Source organism: Urocitellus parryii, chromosome 4 (genome assembly GCF_045843805.1).
Source record: "Urocitellus parryii isolate mUroPar1 chromosome 4, mUroPar1.hap1, whole genome shotgun sequence".
Lineage (NCBI taxonomy): Eukaryota > Metazoa > Chordata > Mammalia > Rodentia > Sciuridae > Urocitellus > Urocitellus parryii.
In genome coordinates, this window is record NC_135534.1 from 158633482 (window position 1) to 158657856 (window position 24375).

General features: G+C 40.5%; 1 protein-coding gene across 1 annotated transcript in view; it reads right to left on the reverse strand.

The window, feature by feature from the left end:
- Nucleotides 1-20892: 20892 nt before the first annotated feature.
- The window catches only part of Bnc2 (basonuclin zinc finger protein 2), a 402451-nt gene continuing 398968 nt past the window's right edge, over nt 20893-24375 (reverse strand). Inside the window, exon 8 of the mRNA XM_077797863.1 lies at nt 20893-21796. Coding sequence (XP_077653989.1) covers nt 21136-21796 — 661 coding nt within the window. The 3' untranslated portion in view covers nt 20893-21135. The remainder of the gene's footprint in view (nt 21797-24375) is intronic.

Below are 24375 nucleotides of genomic sequence, written 5' to 3' on the forward strand. Positions count from 1 at the left end.
GATCAATTTGAACATTCAGTGATTTTTTTTTAAAAAAGTAAAATCAATATAAATAATCTCTCTAACAAACACACAATAGAGATTGTGAAGAATTTGCTGATTTGACCCCCAGGGTTCTTCTATCCAAGAAAACTTTGTACTCTTAAAGTACTATGAGGACTGAGGGCAGCCCTTGAGAGAGCTGCAGGATAAGTAAGACCTTAAAGAAAGGGAGGTGGGTCTTTCAAAATTATATATTTGTATGAATTTTATATATGAAGATGAATTTTTTAAAGTAATTGTATTTTTCTTTTCTTTCTTTCTTTCTTTCTTTCTTTCTTTCTTTCTTTCTTTCTTTCTTTTTTTTTTTTTTGCCAAGCATCTTTACCCTTTCTCTATATGTTTGGAATTTTTTCATCATGTGATTCTTGTGAGAATATGTATCAGTCAGATTAAATTAAGTTATAGCCTAATAACAAATAACCCCCCAATCTTAGAAGTTTGCAAACATTTAATTCTGGCTAATGCTGTATGTTCATTGTGGATTGACTGTGGCTCTGCTCCACATCATCTTCACTTCTAGGATCTAGGTGGGTGTAGCCATTAAATATTGCTGTCCTTGGGGCAGAGGGAAAATATATGGCAAAGTACACTCTGGCTCTTAATACTTCTACTTGAAAGTTATTCACATAATTTCTATTCTATTCTATTTCATTGGCCAAAACTTGCAACATGGTCAACATCAATGTCAAAGAGACAGGGAAGCATAATCCTTCCTACTAAAAGGGGCAGTAGATATTTGGGGACAAAAATATGAGATTGCAAACACTACACTGGTTGGATGACCTAGGATTGTCTATTCAGGTTCACCACTTGGACTCCTAATTGAGAACCAGCTCAACAGATGAGCAGAAGTCACTCTGAAGTCTATAAGGCAGCAGTGCCCCCTGCAACATCCAAACCCTCGAGCCAAGTATTTCAACCAGATCCTCACTAAACTAGTTCTGTATGATTTTGGCTGTGATTTGCTTACATTTTACTCTCTTTTGCCCCTGCCTGCTTTTTGTGCTTAGTAATCTACTTTTCATAGCGAGTCTGTGAATCATGGGTGCTATCTGCTGTAAGTTTTCTAAGGAGCAAGTTGCAGTTTTTCTCTCTTGTGTTCAACTAAGAAACTGACTGATCCAATAAGGTTTTCAGTCAACCCAACTAACTCTTCAATGCAATTTCTGATCACCAAGTGATTGTTGCCTAAGGCCTTGTTACCGCTACATTAAGTTTAGGGTATCCACACAGTTTACTTTTGAAGGGTAATGGATAGGAAACATGGGAGGTGCCTGGTTGAGTCCTGGGTTCTGTGTACTCATTGAATTGAAAAGTACTGGGGAAAAAAATAGACCAACCAACCAACCAACCAAGTCCAACATACACACACACACACACACACACACACACACACACAAACACACACATACACAAGCAGGATTTTTGTGGATCTGGGGTGAATAACCTTGAATTAGGAAGTGTAAAAATTGTAGTGAGGTTTCACTAGGGTAACCACATGTTCTGGTTTGCTCAGGACTGTCCCAGGTAACTACTGTTGTGGACCTGTTAATGCCTGTCAATTATTTTCAATGCCCTCTTTCACTCTAAAATGTGTCCTGGCTTAGACAATAAATCATGGTCCCTGCAGCCCTAATGGAAATGGTCCTGGACCCGAAGTCAGAGGATCTGCATTTTCATCACAACTCTGGCATTGATTGTGGAGTGACCTTAGGCTAATCCAATAAACGTTCTGCACCTCAGCTTCCTCATCTAAAAACTAGGGGAATTCATTTAGATCAGTAGAAGGCAGATTGTGTTCCAGTTTGCAAAGAGGTATCTCAGAGCCTCCCCTCACTAGGGAAGAAGGAGGGGAGCTCTGACAGTCCCGGGGAATATCAACTTCGATTTGTTTTGTGCCTCAAGGTTGTACCTACCATTTTATTTGGAAAAAGTGTTTTACGATATGCAACAAATACATACACTCTTGAAAATCATTGGTCTGGATAATTTCTCAGCACCCAGAAAGTTGAGATTTCTAAAATTTGTTCTATTGTTATAACTCCCATCTTCTGGTCAATGAGCAGGCCATGGAAGGAAAGGGGTCTTCGGAAGCTGCAGCTCTTTCTCTCATTGCAATAGGACAAATGCCAACTTCCTCTTTCTGCCTTTCAACAAGTTCCATAAAAAGACATTGACATATATTTATTTATTTACTATTATAAATCACTTTTATCCCGATTGCTCCCCTGACTCTAATATGTCCCCAGACATGCCTAAGCTTTCCTGTAACTCTGCCTCAGCTCAAGGGGTATGTCATCTTCCCTAAGCCAATGTTCAGAATCCAGTCTGAGACCTCCCTCATTCACCACAACCTTCAGGACGACCCTAGCCTCCTTCCTGAGCCTTGACACTACATTTGGCATTTCGTAAATATTTTGCTTTGTGTGCTGTTGTCTTTCAGCTCTAAACACAGGATTCTATTCCATGATATTGGGCCTAGGACTCTGCCAGCCCCATTCTCCCCTTGCCAGTTGGCTCCCTGCTATGTGTTGCCAATGGGGTAGTTACAGAGAGATTAGAAAGCAGGAGGGAGGGAGAGGGACTGGCTCCTTCCTGCATGCCTGCTATGCTATTCCAGTTAATGTTGCCCAAGCCGGAAGTTGACTCCAACCTTCAGTTACTTTTCTCATTCCCAGAAGCAGCTTTGTCTCCCCAAGGCTGAGGCACTGCAGTGATCAATGTGCTTTCTTAGAAAAATGAGTCCCCATTCTTCAGAACCCCTTCCTTAAGCCACAGAGATATCAGCTCTTCCTAGGCCCTGCCAACACCTCTGATCTGCACCTCAGCTACATTATACTTTTTATCCATGTTCCTTGGGTGCTGGAGTAAGCAAAGGCATGGCTTTCTCAGAAGGTCTTACTAAGTTTCCCAGGCTGGTCTTGAACTCATGTGCTCAAGTGATCCTCAGCCTCTGCTTCCCAAGTAGGTGGGACTCTAGTCATGTGCCACCATACCCAGCTCGGAACCAGTTGTCAATAACTAATTATCTCTGCTTTCAACCAGATCTTCACATAGGTCACCCCCATGCTTTGGCCACTGTTAGGCAAAATCCAGACGACCATGGCTTATTTGTGTAAATACTGAAAGTGAAGCAGTTTCAGCTAACAACAAAAATTGGATTTGGAGGACATTGTGACATTTATATTGAGGACATGCTCTATTGACAACTTCACTAAGCACCAAATCCAAAGAATGTTCCCAATTTTTACTTTGCCTGACCTCTCTGGGGTGTTTTATATAGGTGATCACTCACTCTTTGACACTTCTGTGTCCCTTACCTCCACATGATCCTGATTCTCCCACTGCTGCCCTGGCTGACCTCCCTCACTGATCTTTCTTCCCACTCACCTCTTGCTTTGAAGAAGTAGCTAGCTCATTGGATCTGCCAATGCAGACACAACATCTAAGCCACTCTTCCCACATAAACCCTCGTTCTCTAGTTGCACGGCAGTCTGTGTGTATGAGGACGAATCTGGAGGGAGTAGGTAAAGATTAGGATGTTCCGTGCAGCCATTGTAGGGTACTGATAGACCCCACAGCCAGGGCCAGGAATGAGGAGTTACTAAGAACCTTGCTGCTAAGATCACAGAGATTCCTCCTCATCCCTCTTTGTCACAGTTTTTGAAATATTCTCCAAGCCACATCTAACAAATGAAGGTTCTTCAGTAGCTCTAGACCAAACCTGTCAATAGGATTGGTGACACCTGTCATAATTCCCTGAGACATCTCCCCAACCCTTCTTTTAGGCCCTCTTCAATCAAAATGAGCTGCTGGAAATATTCCAAAGAATATTTAAACCTTACCTGAAGCTGGATTTAAGTCAATGGGTTTCCTCTGTCAGATTTTATTTTAAGTTTCATCATTTTAATATGAAGGACTCTGCCCTCTTCTAAGGACATTCTTATAAAAACCAAAAAAAGTAAAGGATGTCTCATTTAGAGCTGTGGGGGTGAGGTGATTTTCTCCTGAAAATCAGAGTACTTACCTATACTTCCTATTTTTTTTATCAGTATACAGTAAAATTGACTTTTTCTCTGTGAACCATTATATATAAAATTTCACACATATAGATTCAGTATGGTTTCATTACCCCCAAATGCCCACTTTTGAGCTCTCTGCAGCCACACCCACCCCACCTCACATCGTAGCAACTACTGGTAACTCTACCAATACGGTTGAGTCTTCTAGAGAATGTCACATAAATGGAAGCATCAGGGTGTGACCTTATGTCACAGTTGTCTTAAGCATTACATCCACATACATTGAAAACACCATTGGACAGTGTTATACTTTTTGCTTTCAAACCATCTGAAAATTTACAAAAGAAAACATGCTGATTACATTTGCCCATAGACTCATCATTTCTGTTGTTCATCCTTCTTTCTTCGGGTTCCAATTTTCCTTCTGGTGTCATTTCCCTTCTTTCTGGAGAGTTTGCTTTAGCTGCTTTTCTGGAGCATGGATGCTGGGAGAAAACAGGATTCTTTCATCTGAGAATGCCTTTGATTCACCTTTAGTCCTGAAGAATATTTTTCCTGGAGTTGACAGTTCTTTTCTTTCAGTGCTTACAAAATATTCCACTTTCCTTCTGGCTTTTTTTGTTGTTGTTGTTTCTGATGAAAACACTGTCATTTCAATGTTCCCCTGTAAATTAAGTCATGATTTTTCTCAGGGTTTTTTTTTTCTTTTGTAGATTTTTTTCTTTTTTACTTGAAGAATTAAGTAGTGCAATTATGCTGTGTCTGGCTGTTCATTTCTTTGGCTTCATTCTATTTGGGTTAACTGAGGCTTTTGAACCTGTAGGTTTGTGTCTTTTGCTAAATTTAAGAAGTTTTCAGCTATTTTTTTTTAATACTTTGTATTCACTGAATTCTTTCTCCTCTACTTCTGGAACTTCAATAACACACATTTAGGTGATTATTATCCCATTTGTCTATGAAGCTCTGTTTCATTTTTTTCCCTATATTGTGAAGATTGGACAATTTCTATTTACCTATCTCCAAGCTTACTGACATTTCTGTCATCTCCATTATGCTACTGATCTAACTCGGTGAATTTTTTATTTTAGTTATCTTACTTTTTCAGGTCTAAAATTTCCATTTGGTTCTTTACATCTTTTATTTTCTTGCTAAGACTTTCTGGCTTTATTTATTTATTTATTTGTTTGTTTGTTTGTTTCAAGAGTGTTTGCCCTTACTGTTGGAACATTTAAAAAATACATGCCTCTAAGCTTTTTCTCCGATAATTCTAACAACTTTCTCATCGAAGTATTGGAATCTGCTGATTGTCTTCTTCCAAGTAAAAGGAGATTTGTCCTTGTTCTTCATACATTGAAACCTTTTGGATTGTATCTTGGACATTTTAAACACTATGCTGTATTAGTAATGTATTGCTGCATTACAAATTACTCCAAAACTTAGTTGCTTAAAACAACATTTATTTCTTTGGTTTAGGCCTAGTTGGATCCTCTGCTTCAGAGGTTCTCAAAGGGCTGTGATCAATGTGTTGGCCAAGGGTCTGTGATCTTATTTGAAGGTTCAACTCAGAAAGGATCTGAATCCAAGTTCTTTCAGTGGTCTTTGGCATTCATCTCCTTGCTGGCTGTTGAACCGAGGACCTCATTTCCTCTCTAGCTGATGACTCTTTGTGATCTGAATGTCTCTCAGGTGGCAGCTTGTTTTGTCGAAGTGTGTAAGTCAAGGTGGCAACATGTGAGAGTAAAAAGAGAATAGAGTTAGAAAACAGAGTGCAGAGTCATATTGAGAGATGCCGCGCAAGACCTGAGTCATAGAGTTTTGTAACCCATTCATGAAAGTGATCACTTCAACCATAGTCTATTTGTAAAAAGTAAGTCAGGTGTAGTCCACATTTGAGAGGAGCAGATCACACTGAAAACTGGTATGTGAATATCGTTAGTGGCTATTGTTATAGCTTGGATGTGGATTGTCCGGAAAAGTCTCATATGTTGAAGCCTTGGTACCTAGCTGGTAGGTGGTAGAATCTTTGGGGGAAGTAGGTAACTGAGGTTTGAAGGGTATATCTTGCCCCTGTCCACCCCCACCTCCTGTCTACCATGAGGTGAGCCATTTTGTTGTACATGTTCCCCACATGACCCAGATGCCTGCGAGCAATAGAGCCAAGTGATCTGGACTGAAACCTCTGAAACCCTCAACCAAAACAAATCTATTCTCCTTTTAAGTTGTTTATGTCAGGTACACTGTCATAGAGATGGAAGGATGACTAACACAACTATGTTAGAAATCTGTATACTGGTGGAAGAAAGTTGAAGGTTCATCAATGGATGGATGGATAAACAAGATGGGGCATATACACATAATGCAATATTATTCAGTCTTAAAAAAAAGAAGGAAATTATGACACATGATACAAGGGCTGTGATCAATGTGTTGGCCAAGGGTCTGTGATTTTATCTGGAGTTTCAATTCAGACAGGATCTGAATCCAAGTTCTTTCTGGATTCAGAAAGAATGAAACTTGAAGACCTCATGCAAAGTGAAATAAACCAAACACAGGAGGACAAATACTGTATGATTCTTCTTTATGAGGTGCCCAGAGTAATCAAATTCATATCGATAGAAAGTAGAATCTTTGTGGGGAGAATAGGGAGTTAATGTTTAATGTACTGTTTCAGTTAAGGAAGATCAAAAAGTTCTAGAGCTAGATGGTGGCAATGGTCATACAACAATGTGAATGTACTTAATGCCACAGAACTATACACTTAAAAATGGTTAAAATGGTACATTTTATGTTATGTATATTTAACCACAATTTTAGAAGAAGTCACATACTTACCCTTCATATTATGAGGTTCTCAGTTTTATTTAAATTCTATGGAAAATATCAATTTTGTTTTTTTAGCAGGAATTTGACCAAAGTAGACTCAGGCTTCAAATTCCAACCAGCCTTCTATGGGTTGCAGTTCCAAGGCCAGTTCCGTTTTCAGAGCCATTGTAGTAATATTTGGATCTGTCCCACTATGCACCACACAGTGGTCAGTTTGAGTATTGGCTGGTGGTCTACCCCACAGCATATTTATCAAAGTCTACTCATGTAAGGCCAGCTCCCTGCATGTGTACAGCAGAGGTGAGCCCAGGAAGTCACAATTTTAAGGGTCACCTTCCCAAGGATTTTCCATTTTTGTGCCTCCCCAGAACATTCCAGCCTTCCCTTGTTTCAGTGTCTTGGTTGCCCGTGCTCTTCCCTGTACTCACTATGGTGTGCTCACATCAGCGCCAAATGGTGGGAGAATAAATGGAGATTATAAAAACCCATTGAACAGAAGCTTTCCTTCCTGCCTTGCCGAGTTTTGGCCACTGGTGAGTTCCCACTGCTGCTGCTCTACTCTAGCCATAGAGTTGCTCAGGTTTGAGGCACACACAAGAAATGGAGTAGAAGAAAGAAGAATAGGGAATTTCTTCCACTTACCCTGAAAATTCTGTTTACTCCCCACAACTTGACTAGAAGGTTTCTTCTGCAGAGGGCTCTCTGGTCATGTCCTGATGCCTACTTAGGGGATTTGGGTTTTAGTAAGTTCAAATCAAAGCATACTGAAGGAGAAAGTGGCAAAGTTCTGCCATTTCAGAGACCTGTTGGCTTTTGACCTTCTTCCTCAATATTTCTGCGCTATTTACCTTCCAGAGCCCTCCATATTGCTGCATGCATCTATCCAAGTTTCATAGCTGCATTCAGAGGGAGAGATATGATGCATCAAGCTAACCCCACTTGACTCTGACTGTGAACCTACTCTGCATAATCTTAAGGCTGGCTCTGACTTTGGGCTTCACAAAAGGGTTCCCTCTACTCTCCTAACATGTTCCCCTTCACTCACTGATTTATCCCTTTAATGAGAATTGAACACCTACTATGCTACATAAATTACACGCAAGACAAACACCCTGTCTTTAAGGGTTTCAATCACAATTCCCATGAGAGACACCTTTCCTAATTTCCCTCCTCAGCTAGCTTCTCCCTCTGCTCATGCTCTGAGCGGGTGCATGAAAGCGAGTGGTCTTGTTGTAACCTTGCAAAGGGGAGTTGGCTTGTGCCTGAAACCATCCTTCCTTTCCAGCTCTCAGGGTGAGGCCCAGGGCTTTGGAAAGGGTCATATTTTCAAACACACAAGTTTGTGGTTTCTGAAAGAACAGACAGCATAAAAGCATAATATCTTGCAGGATTACTTTCTGCTGAAGACCAATTGATGCGACATCTGAAAATAATCAAATAAGTGTCTTGTTTTCAGCCTGCAAATGACTTTGGGAAAGTTTAGAAGGAAATTCTCCACTTAAGAAAAAAAAAAATTGAAATGGAGATCATGGGGAGGAACAAAGATGGGAAATTATGAGAGTGCTTTGAATTGTTAATAGCATTTATATTTGTAAAAATGAATCTCTCTAAAAACCTGGAAGTGGCCTAATAATTTTAAATCACCTCATATAGCACATGCCCCCAAACCTGATAACCTCCAAATTCAATTGCTTATAACCATTTTTGGAGCGTTCCAAAAACTTGAAATTGCTACACAATGCACAGAACTCTGGGTTTAAAATTGCTAAAGCCCTTATATATATTTTTTTTTCCTTCAAGTTCTTACATTTAGAAAGAAATGAAGGTACAGTCTAACCCCAGAGGATCAAAACATATTGAACTTTATATTTGTATATATAGATGGTATCATCCAAGAAAGCAAGAATTGAAGTGAACATTATGATGAAGAGAGTGAAAAAGGGCAAAGAAAAGGTGGAGGTGGCACACAGGGCCTTCCCAAACTGGAAGGAGAGGCTGCACCTGAAGACGGACAGGCTTCGGGCCAAGGTAAGGCCAATCAGGGCAGGTGGGTGGTGATGGCCCCTAAAATTGCCTGCCATCAGACCTGGGTGCAAGCAAGGAGGGACTTGAGTAGGGGAAAGTGTGCCCCTTGCCTTGTGGTTGAGGGGCAAATGGGAGTTTCTACAGCATTTCATTAACATACAAGTCAAGTGCTGCTTATAGCCAGTGGGGATGGCAGACAGTTTTGCTTTGTGAATTTCTGGTTTCTAATGATGCATTCGAGCTTTATTTTTTACAGCTGTCCTTGTCTTAATCCTTTACTTTTTTTCTCCCTGGGGTTTAATCATTTCTAGTGACATACCAGCATCTTAAGCAGTGTGTCACCTGTCAGGCAGCATGGCTTCTGATGGTTTTGGCATTTGGGTCACCACTAGTTCTCTGGAAGGACAAGCGCTCCTGTGAACAGCACAGGATTGGAACACGCCAGTGCAGGTTGAGGGTGCACGCTAGACATTCAACCAAATGCCTTTTGCAAACAGCAGCTCAATGAGGATCCCTGCCACGAGGCAAAATGCTTGGAAAGTTACTATGTGCTGGCATCACTGGGTTTGGGGTCAGCATGCTGAAACCGGGACTCATTATGTTCCTACCATGCCAACTTGGTGCAATTAGCCTAACACGATAATTTCCTGAAGCCATATGTTGATCTTTAGGGGAGGGAAGCCTTCATATGCCTGATGACTCTCAGCTCTGACTGGCATGTCCCAGCTTTGAGCACATTTTTGTCAATCAAGATAACACACAGCAATCAAAGATGAGGGAGAGCAGGCAGCCGAGACAGAGTCAGGAAACAGGACTGTGCTCCTGTCGCAGAGTTGTGGTTTTTTTTCTTCCTTTTCCTTCCAAGGAAAGTTTCAGAGGAAGGTCAAGGCAGTGCCCCTGTGTGCAAGGCTGCCTCCCCCGCCCCTGCCCTCCCACACAAATACAATCAATGGAGGGACCTAGAACATGATAAGTTATGTTCCAGGGCTGTGTGGCCTGTATTCCCATTGGAGACCTATCAATGTGAACTAGCACTGTTGGGAAATCTCTTCAGCTACCCCTCTTAATCAATACCTCTGTTCATTATACATCTCTGATGAATATGGGTAATGATTGGGTGTCCGTGAGTCAGCTGACTAAAAATAACTGTGCCTTCCTGAGGATCGATAGATTTTCCCCCCGTTACTTCAGGCAATTCAATATTCTCAGCCCCCTCCCCAACCCCCCACCACTGTGATTCTCCCTGGTCTCCATTGATAGATCAGCTTCATTCTCAGAGCAGCTTTATTAAATTAGTAGCACTTAATCTACTGTCATATTGTCAACTGACTCGGAGCAAGCTAGCAGGCAGCAAGTCTTTCCCGTGGCTTGGGAGAGCAACTGGCCACGACCCAGGCAGTTTTGATTAGCTTTGTGCCAAAAGCTGTCTTCAAGGGTGCCTCTCTGCTAAACAGGAGGATTTCCATCATTTAATAACACTTTAAACAACTTTTTTTTTTTTTAAGGAGAAGAAGGAGTTGTTTGAGGGAGAATTCTTGCCAATTACAGACGTGTTATGACAGATGAAAAGATCATAATTATCCTTGGATTCCCTGTAGGAGTGCGTTAACACATCCGTGACATTTAATAACCACATGCCTCAACAGAGGCTGACTTCCCCAAAGTTGCTTTAACCTTTCATTTCTTTACCTTCACCCCCAAATCTGTCTATGGTGCCTTGAGAAATCAAGGAGGGAGACCCTGGCAAGATATGGTCAGGCCCCCTGATACCTTGGGAGGGTCCCTTGGTCAGGGGTATCTGCACATGGGTAGCTCCTTACTGGGCCTGAGGTTATAGGAGGAGCAGGCTTTCTAGAAGTCTGAGCCTGCAGGTTGCCAGAGAGTCTGGGGGTGCTCATGGCTTGGATTATAGGTCCGAGGAAAGAGCAGAAGTGGGTGGTTTGATCCAGGAAGAGTTGGGCAAATCTGGCTCTGGGGATGGAGAACAGAAAACGGGGAGGTTGCAGCACAAGTTACAGTCTGTGTAACCAGGATTGGTGTAAGAGGTGAGGTTAACATTAAACACTGCTGAAATCAAAAGCACCTCCTGTATGCTTCTTTCTCATGCAGTATAATGGGAAGAGGATATGTCGCCGAACATGACATCTTTCCATCTGCTTGTTTTATTTCTAGATTATAACAAGCACAATCTGCAGAAAAACCACTACCAAGAGAGTATGAACTGAAAGACAAGCATTTAGTCTGAAGAAATATAGAGTCATCATCCTGGTGGCTGCTGTCCACACAATTGGAAGGGTGGGGGAGGGATGGAAATTTATTTGGAGGAAGCTGAAGTGCAGACACCCATGTTCTTCCTTTAGTTTTCCTTTTCTCACAAAAGCAGGGTCAAAGGCTTTGGGCATAGGTATTCTGGAAGGGCGTAAAAAGGCATACCCAGAAGGACAGGCTTGGTGAGGAAAAGATTTGGGCAGTGCTTGCTGGGATCCGTTGGGGTTGGCTCAGATCTTTGTAACTCTAGGCCAGCTTTGCCATCTGAGCAAAAGATGAGTTGGTCTTCCTAAGGAGTCTATTAAATAGCACCATTTTCAGTCCAAACAGTAGACTGGCTTTGAATTTACTAACAAGTGCATGCTTAAATAGGGTGAATTACACGTTGAAGTGTTATTGGGTGTATTTGTACAGTTATCACTGGAGTCTGTTGAGGTTTCCTCAAACCGAAAAAGTAAAAAAGAGATCAGTGACTGATAAATCTTTAATATAAAAATTGTACAAGAATTTTGATACAAATTACAAGAGGTATTTGGACAAAATATGAATAAAATTCCATTTACATCCCCAAACCCTTATGCATTTTATGCAAAAGACATACTGTAGACAGTTATAGTACAGAAAATACACAAAGGAAATAGCAAATTAAAAACTTTAATTACCTCAGACTACTAATAAAAACAACAACAACAACAAAAAAATAAAACAAAATGAAACAAAAATAAAACCCCCACTTAAAATTCATACAGTATTTACGAAGCTACCGACGTCACGATTATTAGATCAGGGCAATGTGAGCTGTCCCCAGCCCTTGGTGCAGTCAGCTTTCATGGTCAGACTTTGGTTCTGCTGCAAGTGTAGCAGAAAAGGCTGGCTTGACACAGATGAGAACAGAAAAGACAAGACAGGGCCAAACCCCTAAATTTGTGGGGAGTGAGAGGACACATCGGGGTGAAAATTTCTTTTCCTCAAGATGTCTCAATATGCCCTTTGGACATTTTTATTGTCAAATATGCAGGCCGGGTCAAATGTTTTGTTACTGAAGATGCACCTGTGGGTTTGGGGTGAATAAGAAAGTTGTGCATTCTCTCAGCTCTCAGAGGGATCTCAGTACATTTTGCAGGACGGTTCCATGATCAGCAGGAGAGAACAGAGAACTTCCTTTTCCAGAGCCCCAGCATGTACCCTGTTCTACCCTCAAAGAAGCAGGAAAGCAGCAAGGGCTTCATCCATTAAGCCTGGCAAGAGTGTGAGGGAGGCCTCACATGGAAACTACCCACTGGTGCCTCAGTCACCCTCATGCTGCTGAGGGGTCTGCACACTGAAAGGCCAGGTGGCCTCAGACCAAAGTCTTCTCCCAGTTTCTTAACCTTCCTTGCCTCTGACCTCCACATACCCACTCTGAGCTCTCCTGCGCTTTTCCTACCCGTGCTAGCAGGAGAGTGTGAGATTCTCTGCAGGGTGGTTGAACCAAAGTTTGCTCAGGAAAGTGAATGCACCACATATTATAATCTTAGAGAGTCATATCAGGTTAATACATAATAGGAAAACATCTCATCCATTGAATTCACTTTATGTAAACCCTGGACAGGGTAGAACACACTCGTTTCCAAAGTGGTCAGAACCAGGACGAAGGAAAGAGTGTTCTACCTTCTTGCTTCAGCAAAGATTTATTTATTTTCCTTACTTTTATTGTTTTGAGGGGAGTGGGTAAGATCAGAAGAGCAAAGGGTGGGAGTGAGAAAGATAGTAGGAAAGTCAGAGGAGATTAAGACAGGCAATGAGAGGATTGGATTACTCTGCACAAAGACATGCAGAAACGCTCCAAATTGAGTACTAGATTTAAAAAAAAAAAAATAAACAATCAGCCTTGGTTTATACATCTCAAGTGAACCTATTAACTCAGCACATTGTCTGGGAGTTCAAGAGCATCATACCTCATGAATCAATGCTTCTCACGGCTACAGCCCTGATTCAGGGGTGGGGTGGGGGATGCTTTGTCTCCCAGTATGGAAAAGGCAGGCAGCAAGTTCCCACTGAAACAGTGCCAGGTCAGTTCACCTCGCAGGGGGACTACCAAAGAGGCTGGAGTTTTCTCTTTTTTTTTTTGCAAACATTGCCAGGGCCAGATGAGTGGAGCTCTCTCATACATCCAGGGTCTCCCCAGAGTAACCCAGAGTAACCTCTCAAACCTTGCATTCCATAACAGAAGTGGGCAGAGCCTGTTAATAATTTATGGATTTGCCATCTTAGCTGTGCATTATCTCAACATCACATTTGGCAAGAGGAAGCCTTATAAAATCTTGGTATAGCACTTAGATTCTCTCTCTTCTTCAAGAAATATACTTTTATACTATCTACTTCTCTCCATTTTTGTCAAAATACCCTTTTCTGTTCTTCCTTTTTTCCTTCAAAGATTGTTTAAAAGAAAGCTAATAAAGCATTAAACTATTAGAAATGTTCCTAGGCATCCCTGTTACTTAGAGTTAAAGGGAGAAAGCTAGCATCAGCTAGTAGAATTTGTGCAATTTTGGCAACTGAGTTTTTAATTAAGATTCAAGGATGTTTGATAAGTGATTGTAATATACATATAATGAGGAACATAAAAAAAAACAAGTCAACAAACTGCCTTCTCTCTAACCCAAAGTCTTTGCTCAAAGTGCTTTTCTTTACAGTCCTCCAACGTTTTATGAAATTAGGCAGCACAGGCTCGTTGGCATAGACTGGTTATGCCATCTATGCCTAAATCCACTGCTTTCTGTCTTTGCAAAAATCCACATCAGACATGACATCTGCACGTGTCTTATTTGGTTGACAAATATTTTATTTGAAATGTGACTGACTGCTCATAGCAGAGGCCAACTATCTTTTGTCACCTGCTGCTGCAGGGTTGGAAGGAAGCATGTTGTTCCCCAGTTCCATGAGGAAAGTGCATGAATAGGTCTTGCATTTTATTTAGTCACTCACTAGCTACTTTTTCAATTACTAATGAAATAATTCAATACACAGAAACAGCAGCCAATACCAACACAATATTTGGGTTGAAGGTCTTTTGGGATCTAACATTTCTATGTAGACTTCCTGTATACTTTTGGTCCTCTGTCACTCGGATTTCTAAAGCTCACTGTACTTGTACTTACCCAAATTCTCCCAAGTGGAGAATTTACCTTTTTATTTGTGGGTAGTCCTTGGTTGAATAATTAAGGTTAAAAGCATTGCCTTACTTTTTTTAGATTGTCAGTCCAGTTTGAAAAAATGAAGGCTAATCTGTCATGTTACAGTATGGATTTTGAGTCTGTCATTGAAAGATACATATATACATTTAGAATAATGGTTTGATGCCAAAGACTAAAAGAAAAATTAAAAAAAAATTTTTTTATCACCATGCATAACTAGTTTGTTTACAACACATGCACTTTTTGAAGGGGTAGATAAATATTCTAATCCTTTCCCTACAGAATGTGGGTCAATCCAATCCTATGTATGCCATTGACTTATAGGAAACATTTCTCTAATTATAAGACCACACCCAATACTCCTAAAAGTGGATGGGCGTGGAAATGCAATACTTAAGTTTCCAAAGAAGTAGAGATGTCTGTCACAGATAGCATCTCTCTCCTGACCCTTTATTTAAGAAGTCGTCTTGTTACTGTCCACTTAATAGCTGGGAGAGGGCATCTGGAGACAGTCTGGAGCTTCCCAAAGACACAGTAGGTGTGCATATGGGCTTGTGTGCTCTGAGGAGAAGGGAGGAACGAGGGAGGGAGGGCTGGGAGAGAGGGAGAGAGTGGCAGGAGATGGTTGTGAATGTGTGTGTACATCAGGGGACTTGGTGGGAAAGCCTAGCCCTTGTACTCAATTTCCCCTTCACCGGGGATAAACAGGCAATTACGCATCCTTTTATATTTGATGGCCAAGTGCTGAAGTGGAAAGCACACTATTAGTTTGTGTCCCTTCAGGGCCAGGGCAATAAGTAGCCAGGAGAGCTGGGGCTGAAGCAGAGAGGGTGTTGTCTGCTGTTAGTGTGACAGTCTTGTCAGCAGCATTCACATTACTGGAAGGTAATAAAGTGACAAGTAAGTTATTAGAAAGATATGAGGTGAAATTGAACTGAAGCTTCTCCCTGCTCAGCCCTGGCTTCTTCCTTTCCTCTTTTGTAATGGTCCACTATTTGTTACAAACTGAGCCTTGTCCTGATACCCGATATAAAAAAGATTTTTTTTTTCCTTGCAGTAAAGGTCAAATGAATTTACAACAACACTTTGGAGAAGAAGAATAAAGATAGTTTTACGACAACTATAGTGTGTTGCTTCAAAAATATATATAGCATTATAATGAATAATAATGCTGATCCAATTCAGTGTACTTGTAAAATTGCTTAGTTTTTTTTTAAAACCCTGTTATTAGGCATTTGGATTTTTCAACAAATGCCCAAAAGATAGTATTTGACATCCAGTTATTGCAAAATGACTGTAAAAAAGCATTTTGTGCAAAATGTGGGAAGAACGAGATGATCAAAGAACCCGAGGGAAGATATGTATTGGGGCAAAAGTGAGGGTCAGTTTTACAGATGGATTTACATGAATAATGCTCTTTGACAACTATCATTACAGTGAGCAACTTTCCAACTTCAAGGAAATGCTGAAATGAGTCTGGGACAGATAAAATATGGTCCTAACAGTAACATAAGTAAGCATAGTTTAGCTCTGAGGGAAAACAAAAACAGAGGCTACTTATATTCCTGGTAGGACAGTGAGTGAGCTCCTGTTTTGATCAAATGATCATCAGCCAACTGGTGTTCAAACCACAGCTTTGTGCATTGCTATAGTGGCAAGAAAAAGTAGTGATGAGGGAAGATTCGCACTGGCACCACTCAAACCTACTGTTCCTCTCATTATGATGAGAAATAGGTCTCACCACTAGTCTTTTTTAGAACCTAGGTGACTGCTTGAATCTTTTTACTCCCCAAGGGACTCTAGCATTACTTCCAACCCAAAACAATTCACAAGTAAACCCAAATCCCCCAGTTGCCCTTGTTGGCTTCCATGACCCCTAAAGAACTTTCCTAGCCCACACAGCTGCCCTTGCTATCCTCATTCCCTTCCCCAGATGTGGTCAGTGACTCACCTGCTACAGACCATGGCATCTATAATATTGTCACCCACTGCTAGGTACAGCTGTACCAGACTTTCCGCTTACACATTTCCAGTGCAGTAACTATTTTCTTTTCCACCTACCCCAAACTAGAGCAGGTCTCAACCCTCTACTTCATCTAACTTACTTTTTGATGGAAAACAGTGATGCCTCCAGTCTTTTTGGCATGTGCCTTTTACACACCCTCCTTACTCATTTAGATCCCTCCTGTTAAAAACGAAGAATGAAAGGGAAAAGCAAGACCCCCTAAGACATTCCAAGTTCAAGGGAAGGTGATTTTAAAAAAATAATAAGATCTAACTTTGAAGAGCTCTTGGGAAAAGGGTGTGCTCACGATGAGAGCGAATCCCCTAGTGACTCCTGATGGCAGGTGTAGTGTGTCTTGTGACAGTAGATTCTATTTATTATTAGTCAATCTAACCCGATGCAGCAGACCAGACACAAGTTAGGACTGCTCGGGTCAAGCTGTTAGCAGCAGCAATGTGTCCATCTCAATCTGTTTACTAGCTTCTTTATATTGTCATTACCGAGCGCCCCTGGTCTCATTTGCTGGGCACACATCTAGACGTGAACAAAGGAAGTGGGGGAGAAAGGTCACACTTTATTTGGTGGGAAATCAGTTGCAGCTTCTTCTGAGGAAGATGAGGAAGGGTACCTCTGGGCCAGCCCATTCTCCACATTGTCAGAGTTTCCCTGGAGGGCAGGGGAACAATATATACATAAACACAGGTTAACCAGTTAAGCACCTTCTTCCTCTTACTGGAAGGACCGGGAAATTCATGACCAACGAAATCACACTGCAAGGACAGTGGCACCACTGTGCTAAAACAATGTTTGTTTGTTTGTTTTTAAAAATGCTTGTCATATTGAAAAGCAAAATATTTACTCCATCCAACCTTAAAAAAGCCATCAGACTGAACAGGGCATCTGAGTGAGACCTGAAATGAGTACATCTGGTTGACTTATTTAACTAGCATGACTGTCAGAACTAAGATGATCAAGCTTTGTATCACATTTTAAAAACCAAATTACTTATTATCTATCCCTTTTCTTCTTCTCTCTTTCTTCCCCCTCCACAGCATGCAGATATTCCCAAAGTGGACCAAGTCTTTCTTGTATTTACAAAAAACATAGTTTAAAATGATAAAAACAGTAAGTTTCAACATCGGCTAGAGAGCATGCACAATAATACTGCCTTAATTTTGTACCTGTGACAAAACTCTGGCTAACATCAACCAAAAGCTGCTTGGATGAAAATGTCTATTTCTATTAATTTTCAGCCGGCATAAAATGGATGTAGCAAGAGAGAAACTGTTTAACAAGAAACTCCCATGAAAAAAAAGTGGTAGGAATGGGCAAAGAGGAAGAGCTCAATGATTAAAACGCTGATCTCTTTATCCCTCCCATTTGCACATAAGCCTCGGGACCACCACCTTAAGTAGAATTGCAATTCAGTCACAACCCTGCACCCAGGCATACCCAGGAACAAGCCACACGTGGGACTACAGTAATTGTACACTTTAGATTTTACAATTTTATGCACAACATCCATCCACTCCCCTTATCCTTTACAAGCAAACAAGCTTTATATTGGAAAATGCTATTTACTTGTGTTGAAGGCCGCCATAACAATTGGGCATTCGAGGCACAATAGTAGCAGCAAATAGGGGAGATACTTAAAAAGTGCCAGCTGCCCCAGGACTTACTGCCATTTCTCTGACAAAGAAAAAAAAAAAAGGTGAACACATTCATGTCAAGTAAGGGAAATTATACTTCTAGAATCACATTACTTTTTACGAACTGGCTATAGCCATTCACCTGGTTTGTGGGAAGCAACATAAAGTTGTTCTCAGCCTGATCCATTTGGTGACATGACCTCCAGACAGCTATGTAATTCACTCACTAGGGCTATCTGACTTTTTACTTGACATTAAACTAAACAGACTAAAGGCTGACTTTGTACAGATGAGTTCTAATATCTCAACAAAGACTGTAACTTTTTAAAAAGTTGCTGAAATTCAAAGGTGTATTAATTTCCATGAAAACAGGTATAATTTCGTCTATGCACTCCAAAAGCCAGAGTTGCCATAATCTTTTTTTGGGATTCTAAAAATATTTTCCACCCATGTTGAATCTAGTCATTCAGTAATGGGGCAACAACGCAATACACAGAATGCTAAGAGGACCAAAATGTTTGCAAACAAACGTTCATTATTCTGGTTCAATCTTTAACAAACATACTGTACAGAGTCTTATAAGGTATAAAACAAAGGAAAACATCTCTGTCTATTCAATTTAACACAACACCAAAATAAAGCAATTAAGACTTTGGGGAATTCAAAGGTACAAGAAAACAAAAACGGTTATTACTAATTCCTCAGCTTTTTACCGTAAACATTTGTCATTTAACAGACATAGTGTTTGATATAGTTTCTTTTGTACTGCAAATACTTTTGGTCTTTCCTCACTGTAGAACAAATGAAGAATCAAACGAACCCCATAGCATCCTCCCTAGCATCCTCAGAAGGAGGCAAAAAGATAAAGCTCCTAGATATATCTAGCTTATCTTTAAGAATCTATTGTTTCTGAAATTTTCACAAATAAAAATACTGAATCCCCAACAAATGGTGCTTATTTTTGGAAACAATAAATACTGTGAGGTACAATAAATCCTACAGGAATAATAATAACAGAAACTTATTAACAGTTTCCTTTGGCAAATTTAACGGAAGTGAATGCTGATGTGAACACAGAAAAAAATAATTACAGAACATAGGAAAAATGGAAATGACATGAAACATTGAAACGAAGGGTATTTCTAACTTTTAGACAGATGGGAGAAATGTTTGAGGCCATTAAATGCAAAATAAGAAATACATTCTCTTTATATTGTGTATTGTTTGACAAACTAATCCTTGTTTAATGTCACCCCCTCCCCATTTAAAATAAAGAAAGAAAGAAAAAAAAAAAAAGACAACAGTCTGCAGTCCACACTCTTAATAGTTTTGGCTGCGGACTGAACTTGAGTAAATATCATCATTTAGTCAGTATGTTGTGGTAGCTCAGGCTGCCGTTGTGGTTAACCAGCTCAGGCAACATGTGTAAACATCGGAAACAGAACAAAACAAAACAAAACAAAACAAAAGTTTGGAGCAGACCCCCTCCCCCCCACCCCCACTCTCTATTGCTTGGTTTCAGGCTTGCTTTCATTTTCTCTGACAAATTTGTGTGGGGAAACAAAACACTACACAGTGAGATCCTATCTCAACCCCCCTTCCTCTGCCTTTGGGAAGGAGTGTTGCTCAATTCAAGTTTAGCATGTGTTCTCAGAGCTTCCAAGTACTGCTGCTGTTAAACAGCCTTTGATTTTGTCTATCAAACAGGCCTGAATCGTAGCACTACTGCAGAATTTGCCACAAATGAGACGGCCATACAACAGACCAATCCAGTTTAGACTGACTTTCTTTAAAAAGGATAAGGGTTAGGGCCTTGGAAAGGAGTGTTCAACTCTATTACTGCATTCAGCTTTGTTCCATAGTGAGTAATTTGGGCTTTTGTATCCTGAAATATTATCCTGCCTCTAAAGAAAAAATGCCTTGGCTGATTCACACCACATAATTTTGTTTTCCTTTTATGTAATTTAACATATAAGCAAGAAGGATGCAATGTTGATTCTAATAACATTCAGCACTTGAAAGAATCACCAAGTGTTTTTTTTCAAAGCGGTTTTCTGGTGGCCGACAAATTGGCCTGTGGTTATGTTGAGTGACTAATTGTATTTTCTTTTCTGGAAACTTGTGCAAAGTTGGCAGTTTTGTGTTAACACTAATACTTTTGTTTGGCATTTGTGCCCTATACTGACCAGACCATTTTTATACAAGTGGATTTTTTAAAAAAGACACTTACTGAAGTATGGCAATAGTTTAAAGTTTAAAAAAAAAAAAGAAGCCTGGATATTACACATCCCCTTGTAGTGTATGATAAAAAGTGCATGACTGGATTTACGTACTAGTACAGGACATTTTAAAAAATCAGATCTGTGCTGTAAAGCATGCCAGCACCTCTTTATCACTATATCTAACAGGTAGTAAAAACAAGACCATGTTTTTTTTAAAAAAATGTGCATTAATGCTAACATAAATGAATAGAGCTAGCCAGCAAACTATTTTTCTCCTGCATATCTAACAGCTGGATGTAACTGTAAAAATTAAACAAAAGAGTTAAACGACCATCAATACAATTGTTTTACATCATTGGCCTCTCAAGGCTAAATATTTACAGGTGAATCTGCCATGCTTTAATTGAAGATTCTCTCAAAACCTTAAAGTTCACAAAAGACAACTATAAGAAGTTCCTTTTTGTTTCTTTTTTCTTTTTTCCCTTTTATTTTTTTTGCAGGCAACAGTCATGGGTACAACAAATTGTCTCTTTGGAGAAGACCAAAAATTATTCTATCAAAATTGGGGCTAGTTGCACGCTGTGTGTGTGTGTGTGTGTGTGTGTGTGTGTGTATGTGTGTGTGTGTGTTTAAAGGGGCACTCTGTTTTCACCCCCGAATTAAAGATCCCATCCCTTTCCAAAAACTATAAAGGAAAAAGAAAAAAATTCAAAAGCACCTAGTGTTTATCTTTTTATCTAAAGAAAAGAAAATGTGCATATGTGTGTGTATGTAGACACAGAGGCATACACATGTGCACACACATATACACCCCCGCCACGTAGGTAAGCGCACACTGACTATGGCAGTTCAAAGATGTAGGCCATCTGGTGAGAGCTGGCATTTGTAGTGTCCGTTCTGGGACTAATCTATTGAAGTGAAGGGAATGTTTTTGTGGAGATTAGGGTTCTGACTGTGCCGGTTTCGGCTTCGCACAGAGGAAAACATCATATTGCAACCAGGGACTTTGCACTTGTGCATCTCTCGCAAATGCACAGTTTTGTAGTGCACCCTCAGTGTCCCCTTGTTGCTGTACATTTTGTGGCAAATGTTGCACATGATCCCACCATTGCTCCCAGACAAGCTGCTGAACATAAGAGATCCTGAAACTTCAGCCCCTAGACTCCCAGGGAGGGTGGGGGCCTCAGCCTTGTGTGCAGACTCCCCACTGTCACTCGCCCCATCAATGTCGTCGAGAAGAATCCCCTCATCGCTGCCTGCATCGGATTCTCTGGAGGAATGGATGCTGCTGCTGGACTGGAGGCTAGAGGTGGTGCTCAGATCAAGGACCATGTAGTCCTCGGCCATGCCTCTCCCATACCCGTTCAGGTGGGAGTCTTCAGTCCCAGCGGGAGAGGAGGCATCTTCCCTGACATCGAGCCCCAAGGGGTGCTGGGCACCATAGATCTTCACTAAAAATTCATCCCGGAGGTCCTTGCTAAGGGAAGGCTGCGACGAGTCCAGGCCCATGTCATCGAGTTCTTTGGTCAACAGTTTACGATGCAGATTTATGTTGGCACTGTGTCTAGGAAAACAAGAGGGAAGGGGGATAGGTATACAGGGAGCGGGGAGGGTGAGAAAAGGGAGAGCACTTTAAAATAAATTCAGCTTTCACAAGGCATCAAATAAGCACATTCATTCCTAATTACACCATTATAAAAGCAGGCATTTCCCTACATCCTCGGGATTGGGAGTAAGTGGCGGTGGTGGGAGGTGCAATAAGGGTAACTTTCCATTAACGTAATTTTCATGAGAGAGTAAAATTCTTAAATGGTAGGATGAATGCAAACCCATGCACCCTTTTCTAATGATTGTTCTGATACTGTTAATATGTGGCAGCATCAGCTGCAGAGGACCTCACTGCAGAACTTTTAGGAAATATACATTTAAGTAGGATTAGAGAATGGAAACTTTGTGCTTGTCTAAGTGGAAAAGTTTAAATTTACCTAACAAAACAAAACAAAATAAAAAGCCCCCTGCTCTTTCTTAATACAGAAAACTCTCCATTTAGAGATATTAAAAAGCACATTTCTTAAAGTAAAATGGTCTAGATAATTTAGGTTTAACTTCAAAAAATAATGAAATCCTGCCCCCCACCAACTGGGAATTGAGTCAGTGTCTTGGGCATTCTAAGAAAGCGCTTCACCACTGAGCTACATCCCCAGCCCTTTTAACAGTTTTATTGTGAGACAGAGTCTTGCAAAGGTTGCCCAAGCTGGCATCAAATTTGCAACCCTCCTGCCTCGGCCTCCTGAGTAGCTGGATTACAGGCTTGTGCCAAAATACCCAGCCATTCAAATTTTAAATAAGAAAAAATATGGCCCAATAGATTAGTAATTTGAAGTAGACTGTCTTTAGTAACATAAGTCCCTTTTCTCCAATGATCAGGGATCCAGGTTAAATGTAAAGACAGAATGTGCTTGGAAACTGCTACATTTAGTGCTGAATGTTTTTATCAAATAATTCTACTTTAAACTTTAAACTTTTAAAATGAACTATTTTTTAAAATACAACCCACCCACCCTTTAAAAGAAATCACACTAAACAAGAGAAAAAAAAACCCAAAAGGACAAAATTAAAACACAATAAGTACAAAAAAATTATCAAGCACAACAAGAACATAAAATCCCTCTATTTCAACTGGATCCCACGCTATTTAGACAAGCAAAACTTTTACTCCATTCACTGAGTGTTTTGCTTGTGTAAAAAAAGATAAGATTTGTCCCAAAGCATCCAGAGGGACATCATGATTTACAAAGTCTGATACGTTATTATCTCTCTGAAAACAATGCCTTTGTATTTACATCCCCCATTTATTTTTAAAGTGCCCTTGGGCATATACCTCTCTCCACCTGCAAAGGCTCAGATGTTTGACAAGTACCTAAATTGAACACTACCCTTCCAAAAATAAACTGATAAACAGGTAAATAAGGCTTCTCAATGCTGGTGGAAGCTCTACTTCATGGAGAAGTCATCATGAAAATAGAAATGGCCTAAATGGCCAGCATACAGTTCAAAAGACCCTCTGGTTATAATTAAAAAGTATGGACGATCAAAAGAAGTCACTCCATTTGGTGACAGGCATGGCTGACATTTCTGAGATGGTTGAGAGGTATGTGCCACAGAGACAAGAAAGGTGGGACAGCCCTTCTCCACCCTTCCACACAAGACAATATATAGCACTTGGATTTAAGGGCAGAGGGGCAGCAGCCCTCTCCACACTGCACTTGGGAAGGCTGAGCTTACCTTGTGATAATAAGATCAGCTTTCTAATCTTTTGCTAAATCGATCACAAAAGAAAGCAAGAATGAGAGACAGAGAGAGAGAGAGAGAGAGAGAGAAAGAGGGAGAAAGAGAGAGAGAGAAAACAAATTCACATTCTAGACATCTGGTTTTAAAAAAAACTTAAACAATAAAATAGGGATTTAAAATGTTCTGATCACAACATTATTTTCTGTCATAAGCGATCATCTCATACGCTGTCTTGATGATTTTCAGATCAGCTGCATAATCCAAAAATCATAAATCAAATTAAGATAAACCAAATTCACAGCATCATCATCATCATCATCCATAAATGAGTTCCGAACAGATGCATGCAGTGTGGGTATGTGAATGATAAACAGAAGTTGTCCCCATGGTCCCAGCTCTGACACAGTCCTCCCTGTTTCCTTGGTGTCAGATGGCAGATGACTCCAAGTGCAGATGCTAAGCAGAGTGCAGGAAATGCCTACTGTGAAGTCTTTACTGTGACATGTGGGTAGGGCACCACCAGGATTATAACAAGAATGTGGGACCAGAGTTACACTGTGCACTATTATTCTACTGATCCTGCAATCTGCCAACTATAAACAGCTCGTGTATTCCTACCCCCTCCCCATTTATTACTGTTAACACCCTCTGCCTTTCTTAATTTCACAAACACACATTTTGTGATGACTGTAATCTAGAACTCTGTGTTGTTTCTCACACATCTGCAGTTACCACTTCCTAGGTTCACTGCTGAGAAAACAGCAGCCAGACACACAGCAGTCACACGGAGACACACTGAATGAGGAAGAATAAATTAACATTGACAAAGGACACACTGATCACCCAGATGGA